Source organism: Bos indicus x Bos taurus, chromosome 20 (assembly GCF_003369695.1).
Source record: "Bos indicus x Bos taurus breed Angus x Brahman F1 hybrid chromosome 20, Bos_hybrid_MaternalHap_v2.0, whole genome shotgun sequence".
In the NCBI taxonomy this organism is placed as follows: domain Eukaryota; kingdom Metazoa; phylum Chordata; class Mammalia; order Artiodactyla; family Bovidae; genus Bos; species Bos indicus x Bos taurus.
The window spans coordinates 19,751,441-19,777,693 of record NC_040095.1 but is presented as its reverse complement, the minus strand read 5'-3'; the positions used below and the strand labels follow the sequence as shown (position 1 = coordinate 19,777,693).

Below are 26,253 nucleotides of genomic sequence, written 5' to 3'. Positions count from 1 at the left end.
TGATCTCCTTTAGGATGGATTCCTTGCAGTCCAAGGGACTCTCAAGAGTCTTCTCCAACACCACAGTTCAAAAGCATCAATTCTTCAGCGCTCAGCCTTCTTCACAGTCCAACTCTCACATCCATACATGACCACTGGAAAAACCATGGCCTTGACTAGATGGACCCATAGGCACCTCATAAAAAATATTCCTTTTAACATTCCTTTTTGAAAAGACAAAGTTCTGTGATTTGTTCAGATTGGAAGACAAGACCATCTCTAAAAGAGTAACTTTCTAGAAAAAGAGAAACTCAAGTTTCTGTGAATGTTACTATAATTTTAAACAATAACATTTTTAAAAAACTAAAGGTCCCAGAGTTCCCTTGGGGAATTGTCAGAGTCCTCCAACCTGCTAAGTCCTAGCTCTTTGTTCTTTCTTGGCTTCCAAGATAATTGTCTTCCCAGTTTTTGAGGTACTACATTTAAACTACATTTAAACACGAGTCCACTCACTGATACCACTTTCTCAATCCAACGGAAGCACGTCATTCCCTTCTCTCCCTCCTCTAAAGCAGACACGAGAGGTGCGGCTCTCATTCTAGGGCCACAGAGGAAAATCAGTCTCTTTAGAACGTAATCCTCTTTTCCTGTCTCTCTCTTTTTCTGCATCAAATCAAATTTAGCTTAATAAGTTATACGTTAATTATGTCTGGCTTTCTCTAAAAGTATCCACAAAAGGCAAGAACTCATCACTGTTGAAGAACAACTTTCAAATCTATTTCAAACACTGAAGTACTGCCCAAGGTTGTGCTTCGCAGGGATCAACACTCATCAAATACGTATGATTTGTGGTTACTTTAAAAAAAATCAGACTCTTTAAGGACCTGGCTTTCCTTCAGCCCGAATGCCACAGGGAGTGAAAACAATACCAGAGACAAATATTCCAGCTTAACATTTGAGTATTACCAGTGTCATGCATAATATCCATTCCATCTTTCAAAGGAAAAGAAAAAACCCTCTACTGGACACATGTGAGAATTTTACAGACTATAAAATTATGTTTATTAAAGCAAAAAAACTTGTAAACGAGAAATTCAACCAAGAAATCTTGGCTAACGCCTCATTATGTCAGTTGCTTCAATAGTAGAATTATCTCAAAGGTCAAGATAAGTTTAAATTACTTCCCTGCTTTAAAGATCTCATAGATTAAAAAAGAAATGAAGAAATACAAAAGCTCGGTTGCAAAACTGTGGGGTATTTCAAATGTTTACCTCAAATAGCTTAATACTTTTGACTCCAAGGAAGCTATGCAATGAAACTGTCATTCAGAAGATAAATGTAGAATTTAAACGTGTGGGTGTATGTCTATGTGTGTATGTGTGTGCATGTACATATGCATAAATATTGTGACTCGTGAATTTGAGTTGATGTGGTCTGATAAAAGTTTAAAGCTATACAATAAACATTTTCCCCCACTGTTGTCAGCACACTGCTGTGACTGAATGTTTACTCTTGTTTTTAGTACTAAGAGACCTCCGAAAATGTGAGTTCAGAGTGTCCAACTGCTGTCTTAGCTTTTTAACTTTCCACTGAACTCTTGGCCTGTGATAGGTCCTGATCATATCTGCAAGTTGATTTTCCACATAGAAATCCAACTCTCTTAGTTGAGTAATATCAACTAAGAGAGTGTATGTAGCAAGATGTTTCATCAAATATGCATTAATGGTATTCCCCCTGCATGGAAAGGAGCCTCTGAACTCAAGGAAATTTTAATCCAAATGGATAGAGAAAATAGGACCCACAGAACAGTGAAGAGAGTACATATAAACAATTAATATTATTTGGTAAATTAACAATCAAATTAAAAGCAAATGAATGAGCAACAGAGTCTCTCAAGTTTCAAAAGAGACTGGTCCTTAATGACTTTTCAGGGTGTCATTCTCACCTCTTAAACTTGTTATGAAAGAAGGTTAGAACTACAAACTCAGGGCATTTAAATATACAGAAAACTCATCCTTAGACATACCAGTGCTTGTTCTATTTTGGAAAGGATAAAACTGACAAGAAAAATGAAAATATCTTTGGCAGACCAAGAAGTCAAGTTTCATAATATATCTGCAGATCACACAGGAGAGTTTAAACTCTACATTTCTCAAGATTTCTGAAATCCTTTAGACAAACATGCTATTTCTTTTACCCTACCCAGAAGTTAGATATGCATGATATTTGGAAATTTGTTATCAGATTTCAACGATAAGGAGTTTCTAGAAGCCACTATCTATTGGAAATATGCACAGTAATGCTTACAAATCTTAAATAAGCATACAACTTAGCAGATAAGAAGCATGAGATGCAAATAATAAGCATGAGAAGTGAATTCAGTAGAATATAAAGCATATAGTACGCATATAATTTCTAACTTTGAATCATTCTTAACTGTAACAAATTAACATAATAAAAATAAATGATGTTTATTCTGTTTTGAAGTAGAAGTACTAACGGCAGTACATCTAGAAGTAAGGAAGTACTACTTAAACCTTTAACTTCCATCTTTTATTTATCCCTTGTCAAAGTTTGCTTATTCTTTGTTACTAGGGAAGATTATAATTTGAGTCTTTTTGATTTCTTAGTTCCCTAAAAAATTCCAAGGACACCATCTTTAATACTGTCTAAAACAAATAAACAATTCTTGTGGATTATTTTAATCTAAACTTTGAATGTGTTTATGCAAGTAAATCCGAACACATTTGAATCCAAATTTAATGCATAATTCTAAACAGGCCTGGTGGTTTCCAGGTATGTTACATTTTGTCTAAAGAAATTCTTGAAATTTTGCTTAAGATTTCACCTCTATTTGCTACTGGTGAAATAGCTTGCAATGCTACAGACTAACCAATCAGAACCACAAAATGTGTGAAGGGTCAATCTTTTCTTTGTAAACATCTAGAATACTGAAGCAAAAAGGAAATCAAAGATTTTTCTCAATGTCTTCTTTTTCTTTCCAAATTATTTGGTTAAAATAAGCCTAACTTGGATGTAAAGTAAACATGTCACTGACAATTTACTTAAGTCTTGAGCTCAAGATTTTTCATATATTTCTACAGAAATCTTTGGACATAACAGATTAAGAACATATTCCCTTCTATTTTGTGGTATCTAATTCCCCTTGGCAAAATTAAAACTCCAAACTACTATCTAGACCATAGAGATAATTTCTACTTTTCCATGTGAATAGGACCTCAAACACTTATACATACACAGAAGTGTTTTGTTGTTGTTTGTTTGCTTCTTGAACTAAACAAGAACCCTTCCCTGCTATTTCAAGGGTTAACCAAAAGTTAGTACGACAGAATCTGGCTACGTTATGTCCATTAAGTGGGCTAACACACTTGTTTTCCAGATGCCAGCCACAGGGATGCTTTTCTAAGTTTACCATTTAACTCTCAAAATCAGCTTTTAGAGTTAGTCAATTTCCTTCTGCTTCTGGGGGTTCCCAAATAGCCTCGGCTCTGTTAAGGTTCTCATCTTCACAGTTCCTATTCTGTATACTGCCCATTTATCCTGCCAATTGAAGGCAATCTAGGAAACAGAAGTTAAACAGATCAATACAGGACACGAGACTTCTTTGCAGGGGGCCTAGGGCGACAGAGGCTGATGAAAAAAATTGATCCCAGCCACAAAAAGGAAAGAACAATACCTGTAAGACTTTGAGAATCGTGATCTTGACTTGACTCTTGTGGACAGTGCTGGCACTGAGGCTCCCCGAGGGTCCCACACAAAAGCCATGTGTGAAGGAGGTGCCGGGGTTGCTGGAGACAGAGGCAAGTCAGAGTGGGTGCAGAGCCCTGGGGCAGGGGGGCCCCTGGAGGAGCAGTAGGCACTTGTGGCCAAGGGCAGGCATTTCCTCTGAGCCTGCTCTGGGCTGCCAGCGAGGTGGCAGGTGGCTGAAGCACAGCTAGAAGAGATGGCCGGGACTTCCTGCCTCATGACACTTGCCCTTTGCGACACAGCTTGCTTCACTCCGACTTCATCTCATTAATAACATGAGAAACGCTCCCTTCAAAATTTGTTTTTAAATATAGCCCTGATTAAACAGCACAGTCACATGCCACTCCTGGAAAGCACAACACACACAAGCGTACACACACACACACACACACACACACACACACACACACGGGCATGACTGAAGTGGGTAAGCCTTTATATCAAGTGTGAAGTTTAGGGAAAAAGAAAGGAAACAAAGGCCTTTGTTTGTTTTTTTTTTTAAGTAAATACATGCCCATGACTGGGAAATTCGACACAGATTTACTAATTTTCACACAACTAGCTGCCAGATGTCATGTTTCTTATTTCAACTTCTCTTAGAAACAGGGATGAACAGTTATTAGTAAACCCTCCACAAGGATTTAACAGTCTCTAAATACCAGGGCCTCCCTGCAAGTCAGCTTGAGAAGAAAACAGGCAGATCACTTTCAACACTTCTGGCAGCTTTTCCCTCAAGGAGATACTGCGTCACCTTGGAGAGTGAAGTGTAACGCATGACTTTGACGGTAACAAAGATCAATTTTCTTCTTCGTTTTCTGTTCCCTAGAAATATTTCTTAACTCTATGATAAGTCCCTTAAAACAATCTTCTTTCAAGTTAAACAAATGATGAAAAGCCACACAGAGCCCTTCACACATTTTACGAGTCCAGCACATCTCGGTGAGGCATCTATTTGAAGACAGTGTGCTCCAGGAGTCCCAGGGACCCAGTACCATCATGGCTCCTTACCACCAGTGCTATTTAATGTTAACAATGCTGTGTGATTCCATCAGTCCCTGTCTAAACATTGCCCTGCTGGTGACCTCAACTGTAAACCAAGGCAGAACTCCACTTCTCCAGGATAAGATTAGAGAGGTTTGGAATGCCCAGCAGTGATTTAACCCCCTCTGGACTGGGCAAAACTGACCAACAGTTGTGTTTGGTGATCACCACCACTTTGGCCAAATTTTGAGACCCCCCTGAGAGCCCAATCTATCTCATATACCCAAGGGGTCCAAAGTATTCTCACAGTTTTGGTAAAAGCTCAAGTCAGTCAACATGACACTTTTTTTTCATGATGGCATCCAGCACATCAAGGGTTCCTGAGAACACAGGTTTCAAATCAGCCTTGGGGATGAGTAATAGAACGTGCTTTTATGGTTTCACCTCTTTGTTATCTGACGGATGGGTTAAAAGAGTGGGTGAGTGATAGCTGACTGAACAGCAGCGACCTCGGAGGAGCCAAGAGTTCAAAAACAAACATATTCTCTCTGAAATCAACTAGCAGGATTTTAATGCTTCACAAACTACATCTTTTTCTGCCTTTGTATTTGGATCCTCATGTCACAAGAGCAATATGAGTGCTCATCTTGGTGGTAGTCTTTGAAAGGATTGAGAAGGAGCCCATACTTACACCGGTCTGCATTTCTTGGTGTGTTAAATTCCACTATTAGCACGTCACTCCATTATTCTATTAAATTTCCATGTCAGGAAAGCTCTTGGGAAATGCAAACATTTCTGGCAGAGTTGACACAGAGCTGAACAACTTGGTCTGTAGTGGAATGGCTTCATCCGAGACTGAAGCCAGACAGTGGGAAAAAAAAATTGGGCGTCTGGGTGAGGAGGGTGGATGTCGCTGAAAACTGGTGAGGGGTGGAATGGCATGAAGGGAGAGAAGAGGGTAGACAAAGAACAAACAAGAGAACAGGAGGGAAGGTCCTGGCAAAGATTTACTTTTGTACTTTCCATGCAATACAAAGATCTCATTTTATTCAGTGGCATTTCAAATTTTGTAGATCAAAAAGTGTTACTGGTTTTTAACAATGAAGGCTACAGTCCATAAACACAACATTGGGGGCAGAAAAATATCATTTTCATTGTTATTCCAAATGCATTTGTCATGGAAAGATGGACCCTATCTTCCCATTCAGGCTAAAGTCAGCAACAGGCAGGTATTTTGACTAAAACTTGTTTTTGTCCACTCTAATTTACTTTTGAAAAGAATGTTCTGTTAATTGATATCTAGCTGATAAAATACATGGGGATAATAATAATGCACGATGGAGGTATTACAGAATGTCTACGTTTTTCTGCAAGAAATGTATATTGAAGAGATGCAAAGTTGTCTTTTTCATTATCACCCAAAGATTTCCTCCCGCCCTCCGCTTCTCGAAAGCAGACATCTGGAAAAGTTAAACATGATCAAAACAACAGAACTATTAATGTGAAATGATGACCGGGAAAATGGAAACTTGGATCCTTTTTTTCCTAATGCGAAATTAGATGAAGTTACAAGGAGTATCTGCCAGTGTTGATGCTATTTTTCTCCTTAAATAATTACTCAAACACCTCCATCTAATTTCTCCTGTATAGCTAGGCATAATCTCTGTTAGGTGACCAGGTCTCAGCAAAGTGACAGAAATACACTGTTTACTTCTGAGATTAATAATGAGCAAACTTAAGTTTTAACTTTGATTTTAATGCTTTAAGTATAACCATTAATATCATTTTCTAGGACTAGCTAGTATTTCACAGAACTTCACAAACATGAGAATTTAGGCAATCGGAAACAATATAAAGGTTAAATAAAATATTTACTAGGATGAATCTTTGCTGTCATTTATCTTTCAAGCAGCTGTTTTCCCTGGAAAAGGAAATGGCAACCCACTCCAGTATTCTTGCCTGGAGAATCCCATGGACAGAGGAGCCTGGTAGGCTACAGTCCATGGAGTCGCAAAGAGTCAGACACAACTCAGCAACTTCACTCACTCACAGCTGTTTATAAATTTCCCTTCTCGTGTACTAAACGGTAGAGAAAGAAATGAAATAGAAATCTTTTGAATATTTTAATTTCTGTCCTATTAGTAAGCATTTATTTTCCAGAAGTTTCAGGAAAAGCATGATTGAATGTCAAGGAGAAATGTTTCATCTCTAAGACAAACTCTTCTTTTGCAAGTTGGAAATTAAACTTACATCCCAGGGAAAACCAGATTCTTTAATCTAAACTTTGCTTTCACCCAGGTGTTATTCACTTCATTCTTAACCTCCCTAAAATCGCAAGAAAATGCCCATCTCCTGCCAGTAATGTAGCTTTTATGTTTTGCGGACCTCTAAATAAGGAACCTTTGCCCCTTGAACATTTCTGCAATTTTGGTTTGATTCCAGATGTTAAAATGGCAAATTTAAGGCTTGATGTTTGATACAAATTCAGAATTTCCTTTATAGGAGATAGCTTGTTGTTTCTTTGTCCCTAAGTTGTGTCCCACTCTTGTGTGACCCCATGGACTACAGCCTGTTAAACTCTTTTGTCCATGGGATTTCCCAGGTAAGAATACTGGAATGGGTTGCCATTTCCTTCTCTAGGGGATCTTCCTGACCCAGGGATTGAACTTGCATCTCCTGCATTGGCAGGCAGATTCTTCATGGCTGAGTCACCAGGGAAGCCCATAGGAGATAGTTACTATGAATCAATTTTGAAAATCCTAAATTTAAAAGTAGGAGAATTTAAATATAATCACATAGCACTTACTTACACACCAAGTCACTATTGGAGAGGTGGAAGGGGAAGGTTTAAGCTAAACTTCAGAGACACCAAGAGTTACATTAGTGGGGTTGTATGATGTTGAAATACTCTGCCTCAGGAAACCAGAGCAGACGGAGATATGGGTTCAAGATAATGCTGTATTTTGAAATAGTTGCTGGTTGCAAACTCAAAGGCAGCAGAGTTTAATGTGGAAGCAAACAGCTTCATTTTCATGTTATCATTTATCTCTGATAATAGTTTCATTATAACAATTCTATTTTCAGGGTGATCTGTTGCAAAAGAGTATGCAGAAAGGAAATTTAACAACTGGATTTAACACACTTCTGAAAACCTATTCATTCAGTATAAGTAATTTTGGTTTAAATAAGGCTTATTACATTAATACACTATCGTGATCAACTATCACTTATTATTCCAAATGGAAATGCTGAAAAATTATACTAACATTTTCTTTGAATTGCTTTCAAATAGTCATTCTAAATCTTATATGCATTACTTGATTCAGAGGTCAATCATTCCATGTTCTGAAAGAAAGGAAACTGTTCTGAAAGTTTTTTTATGAGCTGTAATACAGTGGAGTGCTAACAGAATTGAGGGTAACCCATAGTCTTAAGAGCATTAAGAAAGCATATGCTACATTTTAAGCAGCTTCAGATGTACCCTTTATTCATACATGCTCCAGGGCACAAGTGGAAATAAAATGTAATTAAATAGCTAAAATTATTATTAATTTTGTTAAAGAAGTTTTTAAAGCTTTAAAAATATGTATAGTTGATTTACAGTGTCTTGCTAGTTTCAGTTATACATATGCATACATCCTTTTTAAATACTTCTTTCCATTATGATTTATCACAGGATACTGAATACAGTTTCCTGTGCTAGGCACTAGGACCTTGTTTATCCACTCTCTATGTAATAGTTTCCTTCCGCTAAGCTCAAACTCTCAATTCATGCTCCCCCTATTCTTCCTCCCCCTTGGCGGTCACCAGCCTGTTCTCTAAGCTTGTGAGATTGTTTCTGTTTTATAGATAGGCTCATTTGTGTCATATTTTAGATCCCACATATGAGTGATATCACATGATGCTTTGTCTATCTGACTTACTCCACTCAGTATGATAATCTCTAGGTTCCATCCATGTTGCTGCAAACTGCATTATTTCATTCTTCCTCGTGGCTGAGTAGTAGTCCACCGTATATATGTATCACATCTTCTTTGTCCATTCATCTGTCAATGGACATTCCGGCTGTCTCCAGGTCTTAGCTATTGTGGATAGTGCTGCTGTGAATATAGGGGTGCATGTATCTTTTTCAATTATAGCTTTGTCTGGATATATGCCCAGGAGTGGGATTACTGGAGCATATGGTGATTCTATCTTTAGTTTTTTGAGGACCCTCCAAATTGTTTCCCATAGTGGGGGCACCAACGTACAATCCCACAAACAGTATAGGAGAGTTTCCTTTTTCTCCAGATTCTCTCTAGAACTTGCCATTTGAAAATAGCTAAAATTATTAAGAGAGAGAATAAAATAAATGGCAAGATGCATGATTAAATATAAAATAAAGAAGACTAAATTTTGAATCAAAATACTTTGTTAAACACTCAAGTTTTCTATCTACATATTTTAGGAATGTTTTATCAATTTGGAAGACAATTAGGTCAAGCCCTTTCTATATAATGAGGCTCTGAGTTCTTTCTAAACACTTGGGTAAATGGGGGGGTGAGAGGAAAAAATAGGGAGGAAGAAATAAGAGGGAAGGGAAAGACGTTTTATGTTTCTTAAGTGCCTAGTAAGTAACTAACAAAGTCTTAGGAGGGTTTTCGTATTTTTTTTTAAGTAATTAACAGGAAATACTTCTAAAGTCAAATGCTTCAAAAATTTGAAATTAACAAAGGCTAATCACTTGAAATAAAGAACTAAGCATTATGTTTTTAAATGTGTGCAAAATCTTCTGGGGTCAGTAAGTGTTTGTCTAAATTTCTGTATATGACAATTCTGAGTCAGAAAATTTTTCTTTTCAGTATTGTACTCCTGATTGCAGACCGGAAAAAAAAAAAAAAAAGCCCTGCTTAGTTATTGACAGGTGAGTGCAAGGGTGGATACAGAACTTCAATCTTGAAAGTCACTTCCTCCAGGAAGACTTCTCTGCTTTCCCAGACTAAGGGATGTCTCCATAGCACTTCCTGCACTTCCTCTTTTGTCACTATCAGCACATCTGTAGTTACTTTTTCAATGACTGGCTTCCCTGACTGACCCAAACATCATGAGGACATAAACTCTGCTCTCCTACTGCATCCCTAGTGTATAGAAAACTAAACAAGTCACAATAACTCTGTTTAATAAGTAAATCAATCATCTCAGGACTTCTTGAAAATAAGATGCATCACCTATATTATATTCTTTTATGTTCCTAAACAGGAGCAAAAAAAAATTTTGCCATGGGTAATTTAGGTGGGATTTATCTATTTTCTCTTCCCTTAGATGTACCTTCTGACAAAGCCACACTTGTAGCAATCAATCAAAATAAAATAAAACGAATATTCAACCTAAAAAAATGGATACAAATGAACTCATTTACAAAACAGAAATAGAGTCACAGATGTAGAAAACAAACTTATGATTACCAAGGGGGAAAGGGAGGGAGAGATAAATTGAGAGAGAGAGATTGAAGTATATTCACTACTATATATAAAATGGGCTAATGAAGGACCTACAGTACAGCACAGGGAATTCTACTCAGTCCTCTGTAATAATCTATATGAGAAAAGAATATAAGAAGGAGGGAAGTCCGTATAACTGATTCACTTTGCCACACAGCAGAAACTAACACAACATTGTAAATCAATTATACTTCAATAAAAATGAATTAAAAAAAATAAAACAACAAAATCAGAAAAACACTGTTACTGTTATGACCAAATGAATACAAGCCTGTTCCCAGAATTTTTTTTTTTTTTTTTTTGATGAAACACCACTGGGCAAGTATTCAGGGCAGCCCTAGTAGGGGGAATTAGAGCCACAGTTATGCTACGAACTTGCCATATGACCTTGAGCACTGTTGCCTGATCTTGTGAATTCAGTGTCTTATCCAAATGAGAATCACTGAAAAAACTTTTTAAGATGAATGAATAGAATAATCTACAAAAAAGCTTTTGGAAAACGCCACCCCAAATTTTAGGAATTGCTACTAATGTCAGTAAATGTTTTCGAGAACAAGAAAACTATTTTTCTTACTGTTAGAAACACTTACAGTTTTAAGAACTGTCCTCTAAAATGGTCACTATATGGGCAGGGTAAGTTGGCGTATCATTTAACCAGTTACAGAAGATATCCATCTTCAGTTTTGATGTCCTTTTCTCCTCCCTTATTTGAAATGTTTTTTCCTGTGTGCAAGGACAGAATATCTGGCATGTTTTAAAGATTAATCCTATAGCAAAATTTTAATATTTTATTTGCAAATTAAAAATCTTCTATTGCTTCTATTTAAAAACACTAAAAAAAAAAAAAAATAAGTAGCAAAGGATTCTACCAAAGTTAGCTGATGGAATTTTTCTCAATTGTTCAAAATCCTGGCCTTCACCTAAATATAGAAACATGACTATTTATTTTTTGAAAACTTATGGGGTCCTGAAGACAGGTTGTTTAATTGGAAAAGCATTCACAGTACTGATTCCAACTCACGCTGCTCTCCTTGTTGACCACGCACCAAATAAGGGCAGAGATGGCCTCTTTCAGTTTTTTAGAACTATGTTAACAGACAAGAAAAGCAGTGATGGAATTACCAGGCTGAGGAAAAAAACTGCTCCCTTGGGAGAAAGAAAAAAGACCCCAAATACCATGGATCCCTAAATAATAACAACCTCATGATTTCAACTTTGGCACTGGGACTTTTTTCCATGACACTATTCAATATCTCTCTAAATCTGGATGTCCATTTATTGGAGCCAATATTCATAAACTCTCCCATTTCTGGGCACTTACTGCTGATATATCATTCCCAGAACCCCTTCTTCAGCCTGACACTCTCTAAGTATTGACTGATTCTGTGAAGCAAATGTCATCACAAGGCTGGGGTTCTTTTTTTTTTAATTCTTTATTTTACTATGACAATGGTGGTGGTTTTTAGTTACTAAATTGTGTCTAACTCTTGCAATCCCATGGACTGTAGCCCACCAGGCTCTTATTTCCATGAGATTTGCCAGGCAAGAATACTGGAGGCTTGGTGGGGTTTAGTCAAGACTTGAGAAGTGACATTATTAATATAATGTCAGTGTTTGTAGCACTGTGTATTGTTCTGGATTTTCTTTCTGTATAGTTTAAACAGAAAAGAAATGAAAACACTTTTCAGTCCATCCAACCAATGCTAGCAGTTCATTAGGAGCTAAAACTGAAACCTGGGTGTTTGAGTAACAGTGAAAGAAAACAGTATATTTTTGTTATTTGTTTTATAACCGGACGCATACAATTTAAGGCACCACTTTCTAGCTATCCCTCAAAAACCACCTAAAACATTCATAACAGACATGTGCACAATCAGGCCATTCACATGGCAAATATAGCAGGTTCTTCCTTCCCTCCCTTCTTCCCCTTTCTCTTTCTGCCCTTCCATCCCCTCATAAGTATATATTAAGCATCTACTGTGTGCCAGGTGAAAGGCCAGATGCACACTGGTGATGGATGGTGAACACAATTATGCCCAAACAGAGCATGAACAAACAGAAGACTGATCCTCAAGGCTTAGAAGAAACTGGACGGGGCTTACGTTTTGAAAAAGTATCAGGGTAGTAGGAAGAGAACAGGTATAAAATATTTATAGAGATGAATATTTCCAGGGGAAATATTGCTCCTCTGACAGTCTAGTCTTAATATTATCTCAAACTGGGAAGGGTGCAGGAGAGAGACATTTATAAATAATTTCTTATTTCATACTTAGTGTAGCGCGTGGGTGTAACTCAGTGGTAAGCGGCTAAGGATATAAAGGAAAAATGGTCCCTCTTTATACAGGCTTGAGACTGGGAAAACATCTCACCTCATAAAAACATCTCTGTAACCTCTTGCGGTTAGTGTTTTCTCAATCAAATATATCAATATTGCTCACAACATTAAAACTGACTGTTCCTTGGCATTTCTCTTTTACAGAAAATAGAATGCCATAAACAGGGCAATCAGCTCTGGAATATTCCAGAATAAGCTGATTACAGATTTCTAAAACACAAACTTGAGGAGACATATAAACCTTGTTTCAGAAAAATTGCAGAATATGTTTTTTGCCATATCAAAAAATATATTTTTTTTCCAAAATCATACTATGAAAAATTTCAAAAATTCAGAAAAGTTGAAAGAATTTTATAGTAAACATCTGTGAAGACACCACTTAGGTTCTGACAGTAACATTTAAAAGCTGTTTCTTTAATAAAGGTGATTATCATACTGGACTAGAGCAATGAGAACAGCACTGTTATAATGAGATGCATCTGACAAATTACGTATGGCTTTGTACCTGATGTTGAACTCAATGCTGAGGTCTCTGTGCTTTCATATTGAGTCTGTTTTAAAGGATGAACTCTGTGGGAGAAAGGCAATGTGTTTTTCCTATTCAATGACTGTATCATAAGAAATTTGAATTCCTGAACCTTACTACAAAAGTAAACAAATGATTGCAAAGTAAAGGTTGAAGACTTGCTACAGGATTATGAATTATCAAAATAAATATCCATTTAAGTGATAAAAACTGTCAATCATGAGGTTGCATACACCTTCAGTCCTAGGTAATATGTTTTCTGAATTGTTTCATACAGGCTAATTCCTAGTAAACTGTGAATTCTGTCAGATGATTGGATATTACACAGTTACTGATATTGTACAAAATATCCTATAATATCTATGAAATCAGAGGAGCTGTTCAATACATGGGAACTTTGGTTTTTCTCTGGATTTTTTGTTTCCTTATATTTTTAAATGAATATTATATCAATGCATCAATCTTAGGCCTAAATTGTTAGGGGCAAAAAAGAGGCTCTGTTTTGTAAAAAAAAAAAAAAAAGGAAAAATAATTCTAATATCAATGAATCTATTTTCACCTACTATTTCTGATATGTCTGCAGAAAAAGCTTGCTACCTTCTCAGGAATTTGAGATGCAGGTCAAGGTCAAATGACATCATAAAAGTGACAAAGGAAACCTTAGTCTCCATGAAACCAAAGACTCATACGAATAATTACCAAACATTCTCTGTTCATCTTTGGAGTTGGATACTTGAAAAGAATCCAATCAGAAGTAAGTGCTGTAGCGTCATCTGAGAAGCCTTGGCTCTCAGGTATTCCAAGGACTGTGGAGCCTCTCAGATTCAGAGAAATGACTCTTTAGGTACATTTAAGGATATGTATTTGCAACTCTAGTACTAACTTATCACAGGGTTGAATGAAAATGGCAAATACAGCAAAAAAAAAAAAAACCCACAAATGCATAGAGTGGCACTTTCAAGATCTTAGTGTCAACATTTTGTTAAAAGGGAATTATAAAGTTTGTGCTTGTATACACACACACACACACACAATATGTACACACACAATGGAATATTATTCAGTCATGAGAAAGATGGTGATCCTGCCATTTGTGACAACATAGGTTTGCTCTGAGCACATTCTGTTAAGTGAAATAAGTCCGACAGAGAAAGGCAAATACTGTATGATATCATGCACATGTGGAATCCAAAGGAGTTGAACTCGCGAAAACAGAGAGTAAAATGGGGGTTATAGGGGCTGAGGGGTGGGGAACAAAGAAGATGTTACTTAAGGGTACAAGTTTGCAACTAGTAGCTAAAGAAATCCTGGTGTTCTGATGCACAGTACAATGATTATAAACAATATTATACGATAAACATCAAACTTTCTAAGAGACTAGATCTTAACTATTCCCATCACAGAAAAGAAATAATAATTATATAACATGAAAAAAGGTACATTATAAGCTACTAATACTAGATAGACTCTAGTTTCTCATGAAAAGCATTTGTCAATTAATATAATTAATAAAAATATACACCAAAATATTGACAAGGTTGTCTCTGGTTAGTAGGATGATAGGCTTTTTTGAACATTCTTTTCTGCAATGTTCAAACTGTCTACAGTGCATAGGGATTATTTTTTATAATTAGATAAAACTAAATGTGTGCTACTAAAATCCTTGAATACTCAAGTTTCTTTTTTTCCCACCAGGAGTGTTAGACTTTTAACTTGATTAAATTTCAACCAAAGGTCATGAATAAAAACTTTTGAATTCATGTTAAACATGTCTCATAGGTTACACATTGCTGAGATGTTAAAGGGTCAGAGAGAGAAGTACAGGGAAGCCAGAAAACACACACACCATTTAATGTCTATGATGATATGATTTAAAATCAAATTAGAAGCAGCATGATGTGGTCTGCAGCTATTTAACTAGAGAAGACAGAGCAGTCTGCCTCCTGGAGGTAAAAGAGCCCTGGCCAGAAAACAAGCAAAAAGAGAGAGAGACCAAGCTCTTCGTAGGTTTAGGGACCCAGCTCATGCCAGGGTACAAGATATTCTATGAAAAGAGCTAGATGTATGCATAGCTCCCCCTTGTGAAGAGAGGTTGTCAGGACTCTTTTGCATTGCATTGTTTAGTCTCTAAGTCATGTCTGACTCTCTCACAATCCCATGGACTGTAGCCTGCCAGACTCCTCTGTCCATGGGATTTCCCAGGCAAGAATACTTCTCCAGGGGATCTTTTTGACCCAGGGATCGAACCCGTGTCTCCTGCATTGCCAGGTGGATTCTTTACCACTGAGCTACAAGGGAAGCCCACCACGACTGTGCCTTCATCCAAAGAGCCAAGAGCTTCAGTTAGACCTACAGGGCATTTGCTTAGCCTTCATCATCTGGGAACTGACTTCCTGTCTTTCCATACAGAGAGTGCATATGTGGTATCCCAGACTTGGTATCCTACTTCTCTACAATTAAATGTGTACATAAATATTCCACATGGTTGTGTTTCTTGACATTTAATGTTTCAAAAATAACCTCCCCAAGGTAGAAAAATCAGCACGCGTGTTCATCCCCATTACTTCACACACTTGCTCTCTTGCTCTAACGAATACTGTTCTTCCATCTGACAAAAGGCAACTGAATATTGAAAACTGAGGCTATGTTTAAAATCAAATATTGTCCATTCATCTTAAAAATAGAGAAGCACTTAATTACAAAATGTTAGTATGGTTCTGAGGACCATTTGGAAATATACTAGTCCCCTGAAACTTTACATGATAATGACTGATAAAAAATGCTATCCTTTCAGGCATGTGGGAATTAAGGACATTTTTTTCTATGCTTGGATTAGCTCTTAGAATAAAAACCTTATTGATGTAAATGATTCCACTGGTTTACATTATTACAATGATTTGGATAACTGCACAGCAGGAAACGTTAAATTCTGGATGCTTCCTGCAAAAAAACTGAAATTACTCTGGAAGGTGATACAATGTATGGCAAGAAGAGCTGTGTTTTATCTGATATACAGTCTCATTCAAAATGAGAGAAAATGATTTGTTTTCACACCCAGTTGAACAACTGATTGGAAGTACGTATAGTCTCTGTTTTGCCTGTGATTGGCTCTCCTAGCTAATTAATGAGGATCTCCATTATCTCTACTCACTTTCTTCCTCAAACTCATACAAAACATGTTTTTGAGCCAGGCAAGTGCATAGTATGGCTGAACATACACTAGTGTTAAAAAGGTATAAAAAAAGAACAGAATAATGTCATTTGCAGCAACATGGATTTAACTAGAGGCTATTACATTAAGTGCGAGTAGGTGAGAAAGAGAAAGACAAATACCATATCACTCATATGTGGAATCTAAAATATGACACAAATAAACCTATCCACAAAACAGAACCAGATTCACAGACATAGTGAACAGACTTACGGTTGCCAAGGGGGAGAGGAGGAGGGAGAGGGATGGACATGGGGTTGGGGTTGCAAACTATTATGTTTAGAATGGATAAACAGCAAGGTCCTAATGTATACCACAGGGAACTATATTCAATATCCTGTGATTAAACCATAAGGAAAAGGAATATATTTTTTAAAAAGAATGTATATAAAAAAGTAATGTCACAAACACACTGTTATATTTAAATGGATAACCAACAAGGACCTACCGTATAGCACATGGAGCCTGCACAGTGTTGCGTGGCAGCCTGGATCAGAGAGGGGTTTGTGGGAGTATGGATACATGTATATATATGACTGAGTCCCTTGCTGTTCACATGAAACTATCACAACATTGTTAATCAACTATACTGCAATACAAAATACAATGTTAAAAAACAAAAAAGTAACAATACCAAAGAGTGGCTTGGCATGACCTTCCATAATCTCTAGTTTCTCTAAAGTGAAAGTGAAAGTCACTCAGCCGTGTCCGACTCCTTGCCACCCCATGGACTATACAGTCCATGGAATTCTCCAGACCAGAATACTGGAGTGGGTAGCTATTCCCTTCTTCAGGGGATCTTCCCAACCCAGGAATTGAACCCAGGTCTCCACATTGCAGGTGGATTCTTTACCAGCTGAGCCACCAGGGAAGCCCAAGAATACTGGAATGGGTAGCCGTTCTCTTCTCCAGGGGATCTTCCTCAGCCAGGGATCAAACCCAGGTCTCTAGCATTGCAGGCAGATTCTTTACCAGAGGAACTACCAAACCACCCCAAATAACGTAGAAAGGAAAAAGTAGAAAGGAAGAACAACATCCTTCTTATGCAAATGTAGATTCAAGACAAGCTCCCAAGACCCTCTTCTTTCCAGTCAAATTGTCATTACTCCTTGGGCTGCTGCTGCTGCTAAGTCGTGTCAGTCGTGTCCGACTCTGCAACCCCATGGACTGCAGCCTACCAGGCTCCTCCATCCATGGGATTCTCCAGGCAAGAGTACTGGAGTGGGTTGCCATTGCCTTCTCCCCTTGGGCTACTACTCTCTAGACATTTTGCTGCAGCCTCTGTTAAAATCTCAGACTGTTCACTGCTGAGCACCATGTTCACATGGAAAAAAGAACATGAGGTAGAGAAGGAAGGAACAAATATATGTACGAACCAGCCCATACGTAGACCTTGTGACTTCACACGGGCTTGTCAAAGACCGACACCTCCCAGCTACAGCTCCACCCCTGACATTTTCCCTGTTTTCAAAATAGCATGTTTTCCCCCTTGTTGGACACTGACATTTGGATGTATAATAGTCTTAGGTTGAATTGCTCCCAGGCTGGCGTGCTGCAGTCCACGGGGTCATGGAGGGTCAGACACGACTGAATGACTGAACTCAACTGAACTGAGAGATGCAGCAAAATCTTGGCACAGATACTTTATTTGGAGAGGTGGCAGGGAGGTAATTGTATGAAATTAGAGGTTGGGAAAGTGGGGCAGGGAGGGACAAGAATCAGTGACGTATGCATCAGTGAGCAGGTGATCACGGTGAGCACATGGAAATCCAGCTTCTTGGGGACTGCTTTGAGTGACCGTACACACACGCCTCGGGCTCGTCCCACCGAAGCAAGCGGAATGTGTGGTGTGTAAGCATACTCTGTTCTTTAAATGTCTGAGGACAGACCTGGGAGTGCTTAGTCACAAGCCCTCTGGGCAGCCCACACACAGTCTAGCAAGCTCCTTTGAACAGAGAAAGTTCCCAGCTGCCCAGATGCGAAGTCCACGGAGCGCACAGGCTGTGTGTCACGGGTGCAGGCGGACTCTGGGGTGGGTCCTGGGGGGAGGGGGCAGGGCATGAAGCCTCTGCCCACAAATATGCCTCCCAGTGCCCACACTGAATTTTAGGTTCCCATTCCAGCACCTTGCCACTAAATCAGTGTTTTCCTTGTCTTTCCTCAACTCGGCAAATGAAAATACAAGTTTTTTTTTTTTTTAGTTTTCTCAGGCCCAAACCCTTGAATCATCTTCAACTCATTTCTTTTTTCCTTTCCCCATGTGAACATCCATCATCACACATTGTCAGCTCTGTTTTCAAACTGGAGCCAGAATCATCCGGTCACTTGGCACCACTTCGACGGCCACCACTCTGGTCCAGGTCACCATTGTCTCTTGCCCAGACTACTGAAGTGGCTTCTTGACCATTCTTTCCTGCTTCCGTCCTCATTCCAAGCCTATTCTCAGAATACTCAGAGTGATTCTTTGCAAATGTACGTCATTTCTCTGCTCAAAACCCTCTTCTGTTTCCCACTTCATTTGGGATAAAATCCAAACTCTTCATCATGGCTTACAAAAGTCCTTTCCGATCGCCCTAATCTCTTTTCCTTCTCCTCTTCCTGGCTTACTGGGTTCCACCCACGTGGTTTCACCCAGGAACCACTGTGTTTCTTGAACACAACATGCCCGCTCTGACCTCGGGACCTTTGTTATTTCTTCTTCCAAAAACACTCTTGCTTCAGACATCAGCATGGTCCTTTCATTTTGTTAAGATCCCAATGTCAGTTTATAATAGAGATGGCGACCCATTCTGACTGTTCAATCTAAAATATCACTGCTGTCGTTCTTGTTTCTTTACTTGGTGTTGTTTTTCTTCACAGAACTTATCGTCATGACATACTGTATATCTTGTATATGTATTTCACAATGTCTATCCTTCGCCAAACACAAAAATGAAATTTCGTTAGAATAGAAACTCAGCTTTGTTTCCTGCTGATGCCAGCAACTAATAGGGTCTGTTAGTGGTAGGGGTTCAATATATATTTGCTAAGTGGATGAACTCACTGATCTGACAGCCATTCGAGATAAATATTGATAGTTATTAACCAATAAGTATCTGTCACTGGCATTGTCCTTTGACAAATTTATACAAGCAGTCACTACTCTTCAGAAGCCTAATATATCCAATGCACAAGATGATAAGCTGTACCCCATGCATGGTAAATCACCAGAATTTGGAAGGGAGATTATTATGAAGAGGGGTCACTAGGAAAAGGTAGGAAGAAAAGATTTATACTGGATTGCGCAAAACTTTGACTGTTTTGTTAGGAGCAGTACCTTTGTTCCATTTAAAAGCAAAGAATCATCAAGAGTTTCTGAGCAAGGGAGTGAAATAATGAAAGCAGAATTTTAGAGCAATTGATGTTGGCTCTATTCCACAAGGATTTGAGCAGGGAAGACTGGAGCCAGGAGATGAATGTCATGAACTTTTCCACGTCAAATCCACATTCATCTCAATGTTGGAGATGTTGGCACATATAATGAATATAGTTTATTTTTTAAACCCAGCTTCATTCAAGTTAGTTGACATACAAAAGTTGTACATATATAAAGTATAAATTTGATGAGTTTGTACACATATATACAGCCATGAAACCGTCCACATAAATAAGGTGATAAATATATCCATCACCTCCAAAAGTTCCCCTGTGCCTCTTTGGTTTCTGGATTTGTGCAAAGTTTTAAGTGCACAATATAGCATTGTTAACTATAGGCACTATATCGTACAGCAGGTCTCTAGAACTCATTCATCTTTTGAAGATAGTTTTTAGACAACTGTATTACTGTGTGCTTTTCATGATCAATTAGGAACCTGTGTGTCCATACGGTGAATGTTAACTAATATGCTTCAGCTGCGAAAAAGTGTGCCTATGGTTTCTCTAGAACGGAAAGTGAACCTGCTGAAGGTGTGAAAGACTCAGACGCATTCTCCTTCATGTTACCTGAGAACTCATAAATAAGGTAGTGACAAAAGGTAAGGTTGGACAGAAATTTGCTGCGGGTTAGCTGGTGAGCTAAACATGAGTAAATGACAATAACTATGCCGAAGGCATCTGTAATGACTGGAATTATTCTTCATTTTAATTTGCTTCTTCTCTAGGAGCTAATGCATATTGAAATCTTCCTTTTTCTGAAACTGTGCTGTCAAGAACAAGAGTGCTATGTGCTCTGTGTTCTACTTGGCTATGAACTTCCTGGGGCCATGTAATCCCGGGATTGCCCAGCGCAGCAGGAACTAAATAAACGTATGTTCAATGAACCCCTCAGACCTCTTAGAAACCAGACCCCTGGGAAATTTCATTATTTTGTTTTAAATTTTGCTATTCCTTCTTGTAATGAATATTTAATTCTGCTTTGTTCAAGATAGGATTAAAGGCTTCTCTATTTCCTTTGGTAATTAGTTTATGTAAACCAAGTCATCCATTTCCTCACCTACCCATGGACAACAGCTGGTGCTTAAATGTTCACAACTTTATTTGACCTTGATATGTGTGATATATATTTTTATATACTGATATATATATATATATCAGTGGCTGAACTGAATATATATATATTCTCAGGTGGCTCAGTGGTAAAGAATCTGCCTGTCAGTACAGGAGACACAGGAGCCCTGGGTTGGGAAGATCCCCTGGAGGAGGAAATGGCAACCCATTCCACTATTCTTGCCTGGACAGTATTCCATGGACAGAGGAGGCTGGCGAGCTACAGTCATGGGGCTGCAAAGAGTCAGACATGACTGAGTACACACAAATGCATACTGATTATATATATATATATACACACACATATATATGTATATATATGTGTGTGTGTGTATGTATCAGTGTATATACATATATGTATATGTTTATGCATATATAAGTATATATAAACCAGTATCATTTGAGAATATAAACTAGTAAATGTCAGGGTCTGATATAAGTTTGTGAAAAATTCCATATGATTGATTCTATCAGTTTGTGTTAAAAGTCAATTTAGTCCAAAAGTTAAAAATAAAGAGAAAATTGTATATAGAGAAAATTAAGTCCTAAGAGTTGTGTGACGCTATTAGGTTGTCCCAATTCCATCTTTTAATGCAGTCCATCAAATTATTCTCCAGGTAAACATGTGAACATGGCCCTCAATCTCCTAGGTACTAGGGATTAAAAGCTCCAAGAAAACTCACAGAATCCACAGTGAATGAAGAAAACAATTACTCCATAGAGCGCAACTTTTGCGCCTGTGCTCATATTATGTTTACACTTTCAGATACCCTCTTTTTTACAGAATTATTGACTATAGGCACGATGCTACAACTAAGATATCCTTTTATAAAATAAAAAAGATAAAATATATATTTTCAGTAAAAACATTCATGCTACTAAAAATGTCTTGAGGAGAAGCTCACCTGACAATAGTGTCAAATTTGTGCTTTGTGACACAAGATTGTGCTGTTTTTGCCAATATTATTTATGGAATTTCCTTTGATAGTCTATGCAAAGCCAGTTCTGAGGAACTGTGTGCTCAGGGCAAAGTCCAATTTAACATGTTTCATTCTCCCATTTCTATCTTTAGCCCCTCTCCATAGGCACTGTGAAATTCATTAGCAGGGAAAGGCCAGGGCACCAGGCAGATTGTGAAGGGAGGAAGGATCAGAGGAGGGTGTGTGAGGGTGTGTGTGTGTGTGTGTGTGTGTGCCTCTTGTAAATGTTCTGATTTACCACAGTCTACAGAGCTAACAGGGGAGCTCTTTGCTAAAACTTAGCACCCCAGGCCTTTCTAGAAGGCTCTTCTTCCTTTGCTGGTCTTCTTTCCCCTTACTGCCAGCTAAGTGCACTGGCAACTCAACCACAACACAGAAATCTGTCCTTACAGGCCTAAAAAAGTGACTTTACTGATGTGTCTGCCTAACAATCAATAATTCATTTAAATGGATTTTCTGATGCATAAAATAATAGGCTTTTCTTATAACCTGCTGACTTTTACCAGCATTGACCTAAAAATCATTCTCCCAAAAAAGCTGTGAGAATGCTGAAATAGTTTTTTGTTTGAACAACATTTATTTTTTATGACTATATAAATGATGAATAGAAAAGCTGAAAAAATGAAGAAAAGTTGGAAAATGCAGAAAAATAAAAGAAGAAAAGAAAGATCAACCATAGCCAGAGGTAATGATTGTTAAGTCATGTAGCTCATTTTTCCTCATCTTTATATGTATGTACATACATAATATATACATATGCACTAATTTTAATATTCAATTCAGATTTTAGTGTACATGATTTTGGATTCTGCTTTGCTTTTAATGTTATATTATAAGCAACTTCCCATATCCTTAAAGGTACTTGAAACTATTTTTAATGGTTGATCAGATTATATTTTCTAATATCAAAATTTATTTAAACATTATTTTATGTGGCAGAGTTAGATTATATAAAGGTTTTCAATATTATAATTTCATGGTAAATATCTTTAAAAATAAATCTTTTTAACATTTCAGATTACTTTCCTAGGCCAAATACCTACAAGTAGAATTACTAGGTTAAAGAATAGTAGTATTCTTGAAGGTTGAGCCCCCTGATGATATTTCATAATCTTTATGAAATAAAACCCTCAACTGAGTTCAAAAATCATATGCATTATTTTATCGTGACTTTTTCTAAGGATTTGTAAAACACAATATAATTGAATATAACTTATTTATTACAAAGAGGACTCTCACCACATGAAAATTAGTCAGAACCTGGGGCAATCAAAACATGATTCTTCTTTTATAAAATGGAAAATATTCTGCTATATAAATCCTCAATTTTGGCCACATTTTATGAAAAGTCCAAAAGCAAGCTGGCAAAAAAAAAAAAAAAAAAAGGACATATGGCTATTATTACAGCAACACAGAGTTGGTCAACCGCTTCAAGTTCTTGTGGCTGGTGAGGTCACTGGAACTGCAGGCCAACATTTCTGACAAATTATGCACATTGAGGTCACAGCACTTGACTCGAGGCAGTTTTTCATAATTGTAGAGTTCTGTTTACAAAAGGTCCTTGACTTAAAAAAATATCCTTTTGTGCCCTCTAGTGTTTAAATCCATCCAAACTTTTCAGAAATTTATAACTTATTTCTAAACTAGAGCTGAACGCCATTTCATTCCTATTTATACCAGGGGTTTATCTACAGCAGAAGGTGGACAATATATACACTATTCCAAAATTTTTAGATTACTTAAAACTTTTCATTTCATTTCATTTCAAAACCTATCACAGGGCAAAGCCTACCCACGACTTGTTTTTGTAAATAAAGCTTTATTGAAACAGACTATGTTCATTCACTACATTTTGGTCTATGGACAGCTATCTTTGCTTACAGTAGCAGAGTTGTATCACAGAGACATTATGTCCTGCCAAGTATAAAATATTTACTACCCAGCTCTTTACAGAAAGATTTTACTGATTTATCCCTGGATTAAAGAATCTCTCCGACACAAAGTGGCAGAGAGAAAAAAAAAGAAAACATGTATTTTTCTAATGATGTCATGACTTTTTACAATGTCTTTTAATTCAATTTCTTTCCATCGAACACAGAAATACTAGTTAAAATAGAGTAGCTGCTGCTACTGCTGCTGCTAAGTCGCTTCAGTCGTGTCCGACTCTATGTGACCCCATCGACGGCAGCCCACCAGGCTCCTCTGTCCCTGGGATTCTCCAGGCAAGAATACTGGAGTGGGTTGCCATTTCCTTCTCCAATGCATAAAAGTGAAAGTGAAGTCTCTCAGTCATGTCCAACTCCTAGGGACCCCATGGACTGCAGCCCACCAGGCTCCTCCATCCATGGGATTTTCCAGGCAAGAGTACTGGAGTGGGGTGCCATTGCCTTCTCCAAAGAAGCCTTGTCAATTGCTTTGTGGTTCAAGTACCAAATTTATATTTCCTCAGTGAAAATGTCTGCACGTCTACTCTAAGTGATAATGTTGACTCCTCCTTGTGGACTTTGATACTGATATAATTGTATCAATGAGACCAGAACAAGATCCAAGTTCTTTACCCATCAGGTCCAGGGGCTCAAGAACTCTCTTGCCTCCTAAGCTACATCATTTCTTTGATTAGGTAGAACTTAGACTAGTAGGTTTATTTACCCATCTCTCTTTATTTTTAGACATTTAACATTAAGGCTTACAATTGCTTTTACAAACAGGTACAGTATATCTAGAATAAAGCAAACATATTATTTACAATTAACATGGCTTTTACTTCAGTTTTATGCTTGATTAAAAGCTCATACAATCACTTTTTCATACATGAACAAAACCATAATGTACAATAATAAGGCCACAGTCCTGTCTGGGCAACTTAACAGGCTACCTTCCTCCCCTAGTACAAATGCCTAGTACAAAGCCCCTCTGATATTTTATATTCTCGTCTGTGTCACGAGATTTACTGAAACTTCCTTCATATCAGAAATGGTTAATTATAGTTCATTAGAGTTTTTTTCACATGGTTTTCAGGGAGTGGATATATTTCATTGTTTTCTAATTTAAAATTTGTCTTCTGGTTCAAAATGGTCATAGACACTTCTTTTTCAAAGATATACATCAACAATACCCTGGCCATAAATTTTGTGCAACAGAAGAAAACACACTAAGTACTTAGAAAAGTAAATGAAAACAGTCTCTGGCTGATTGCCGCTGCTCACGAAAAAGCATCTTATTTTTCTGACAGGCATTCATGGTCACCGTAGATTATATGCCTAGACCTGAAGATTGCTGCCCTTCTCAGGCTTATAGTTTCTCAGTGATTTCATATTATCTACTCTTCTATGCCTCACACTTCCAATATACTCTCTGTCCTTGTATCTGACATAGAAATAATTTAAACACAAACCCCAAAACAAATCCTGAATAGACTTTATGGAATCACATACTTAAAACTCTTAATCAGATAAATTAAAGCCACAATGCTACCTTTCAAATATTGATAACCACCACCACCACCACCACAGAATACACAGTAAAACATCATATTTTATGCTCAATGTTAAAAGCAATTAAAATAAAACTCAGGAAAAAAGTGATACCATACCTCTATTCCATAATCAAAATAATTTCCAAACTTACCTGCAAAAGAAAAAAAAAGATCAGTAAATCTCAAATCAGAATGAATTATAGTTCTTTTTTCTTTAGCAAATTAGACAAATTTGTCATCATAAACATAGCTAATCCTTAATTATCACCATGTGAATTAATCTCTGTAAATAAAGCTTTCTAGTTCTTGTAGATGCTAACAGGGCACACACTGATGTCCTCTAAGGCCAACTCTCTTCATGAAGAGAGTCCTTTTCCATGCATCTCTGAACCTAGTAGATGAGTTTTAGATCAAAAGCTTAAATAATTCCCTGGACCCAAGAAATTTGTAAATTACAAAACATATTCTGGGAGTCAAATATAAACAATGGGGAAAATGTTTCAGAATCAGACCGACCTGTCATTAAATCCCACTTCTACAGCTTGAGAACTCAAGTCACATGCCCCTGTGAGACTCAGTATTCTCTTCTGTAAAGTGAGGACATTATAGTTACCAAGTTAGACTATTCTGAGCATTAAATGAGGTTATGTTGTAGAAGCTCAGTAAATATTAATTCCCTCCTTGACTTCATGCAATCTTTTTATGCCTCTACTTGCAGAAGGATAGGTGTTTGGTGTAGTATATAAAGTATGAAAGAGCTTTAGGTAAATTAAAATGAACAGAAAAGATAAACAAATTCTGCATGTTCCCATCTTCTTGGAACTGTGAACAAGTTTGGTTTATATGAAATATTAGTCTTCTTTTAAATGCTGAGAAATTTATTTTCCATTGTATGTTTAAGCATCTGACTCAGAGTTCAAACCATTAACTGAAGGGATAGCAGTCTTTAGCATAGCTTCTATGTCCCATTAATGCATTCTCTGACTGTTACTGT

General features: G+C 37.4%; 1 protein-coding gene across 5 annotated transcripts in view; it reads right to left on the bottom strand.

Annotated features, from left to right (window-relative positions):
- The window catches only part of PDE4D (phosphodiesterase 4D), a 1,572,172-nt gene that overhangs the window by 380,273 nt on the left and 1,165,646 nt on the right, over positions 1-26,253 (bottom strand). Inside the window, exon 1 of one of the 5 annotated variants that reach the window (XM_027520401.1) lies at positions 3,677-3,932. The exons of the other annotated variants lie outside the window; for them this stretch is intronic. Coding sequence (XP_027376202.1) covers positions 3,677-3,765 — 89 coding nt within the window. The 5' untranslated portion in view covers positions 3,766-3,932. Of the gene's footprint in view, positions 1-3,676; positions 3,933-26,253 lie in introns of those variants that run through there. 5 annotated transcript variants of the gene reach the window in all.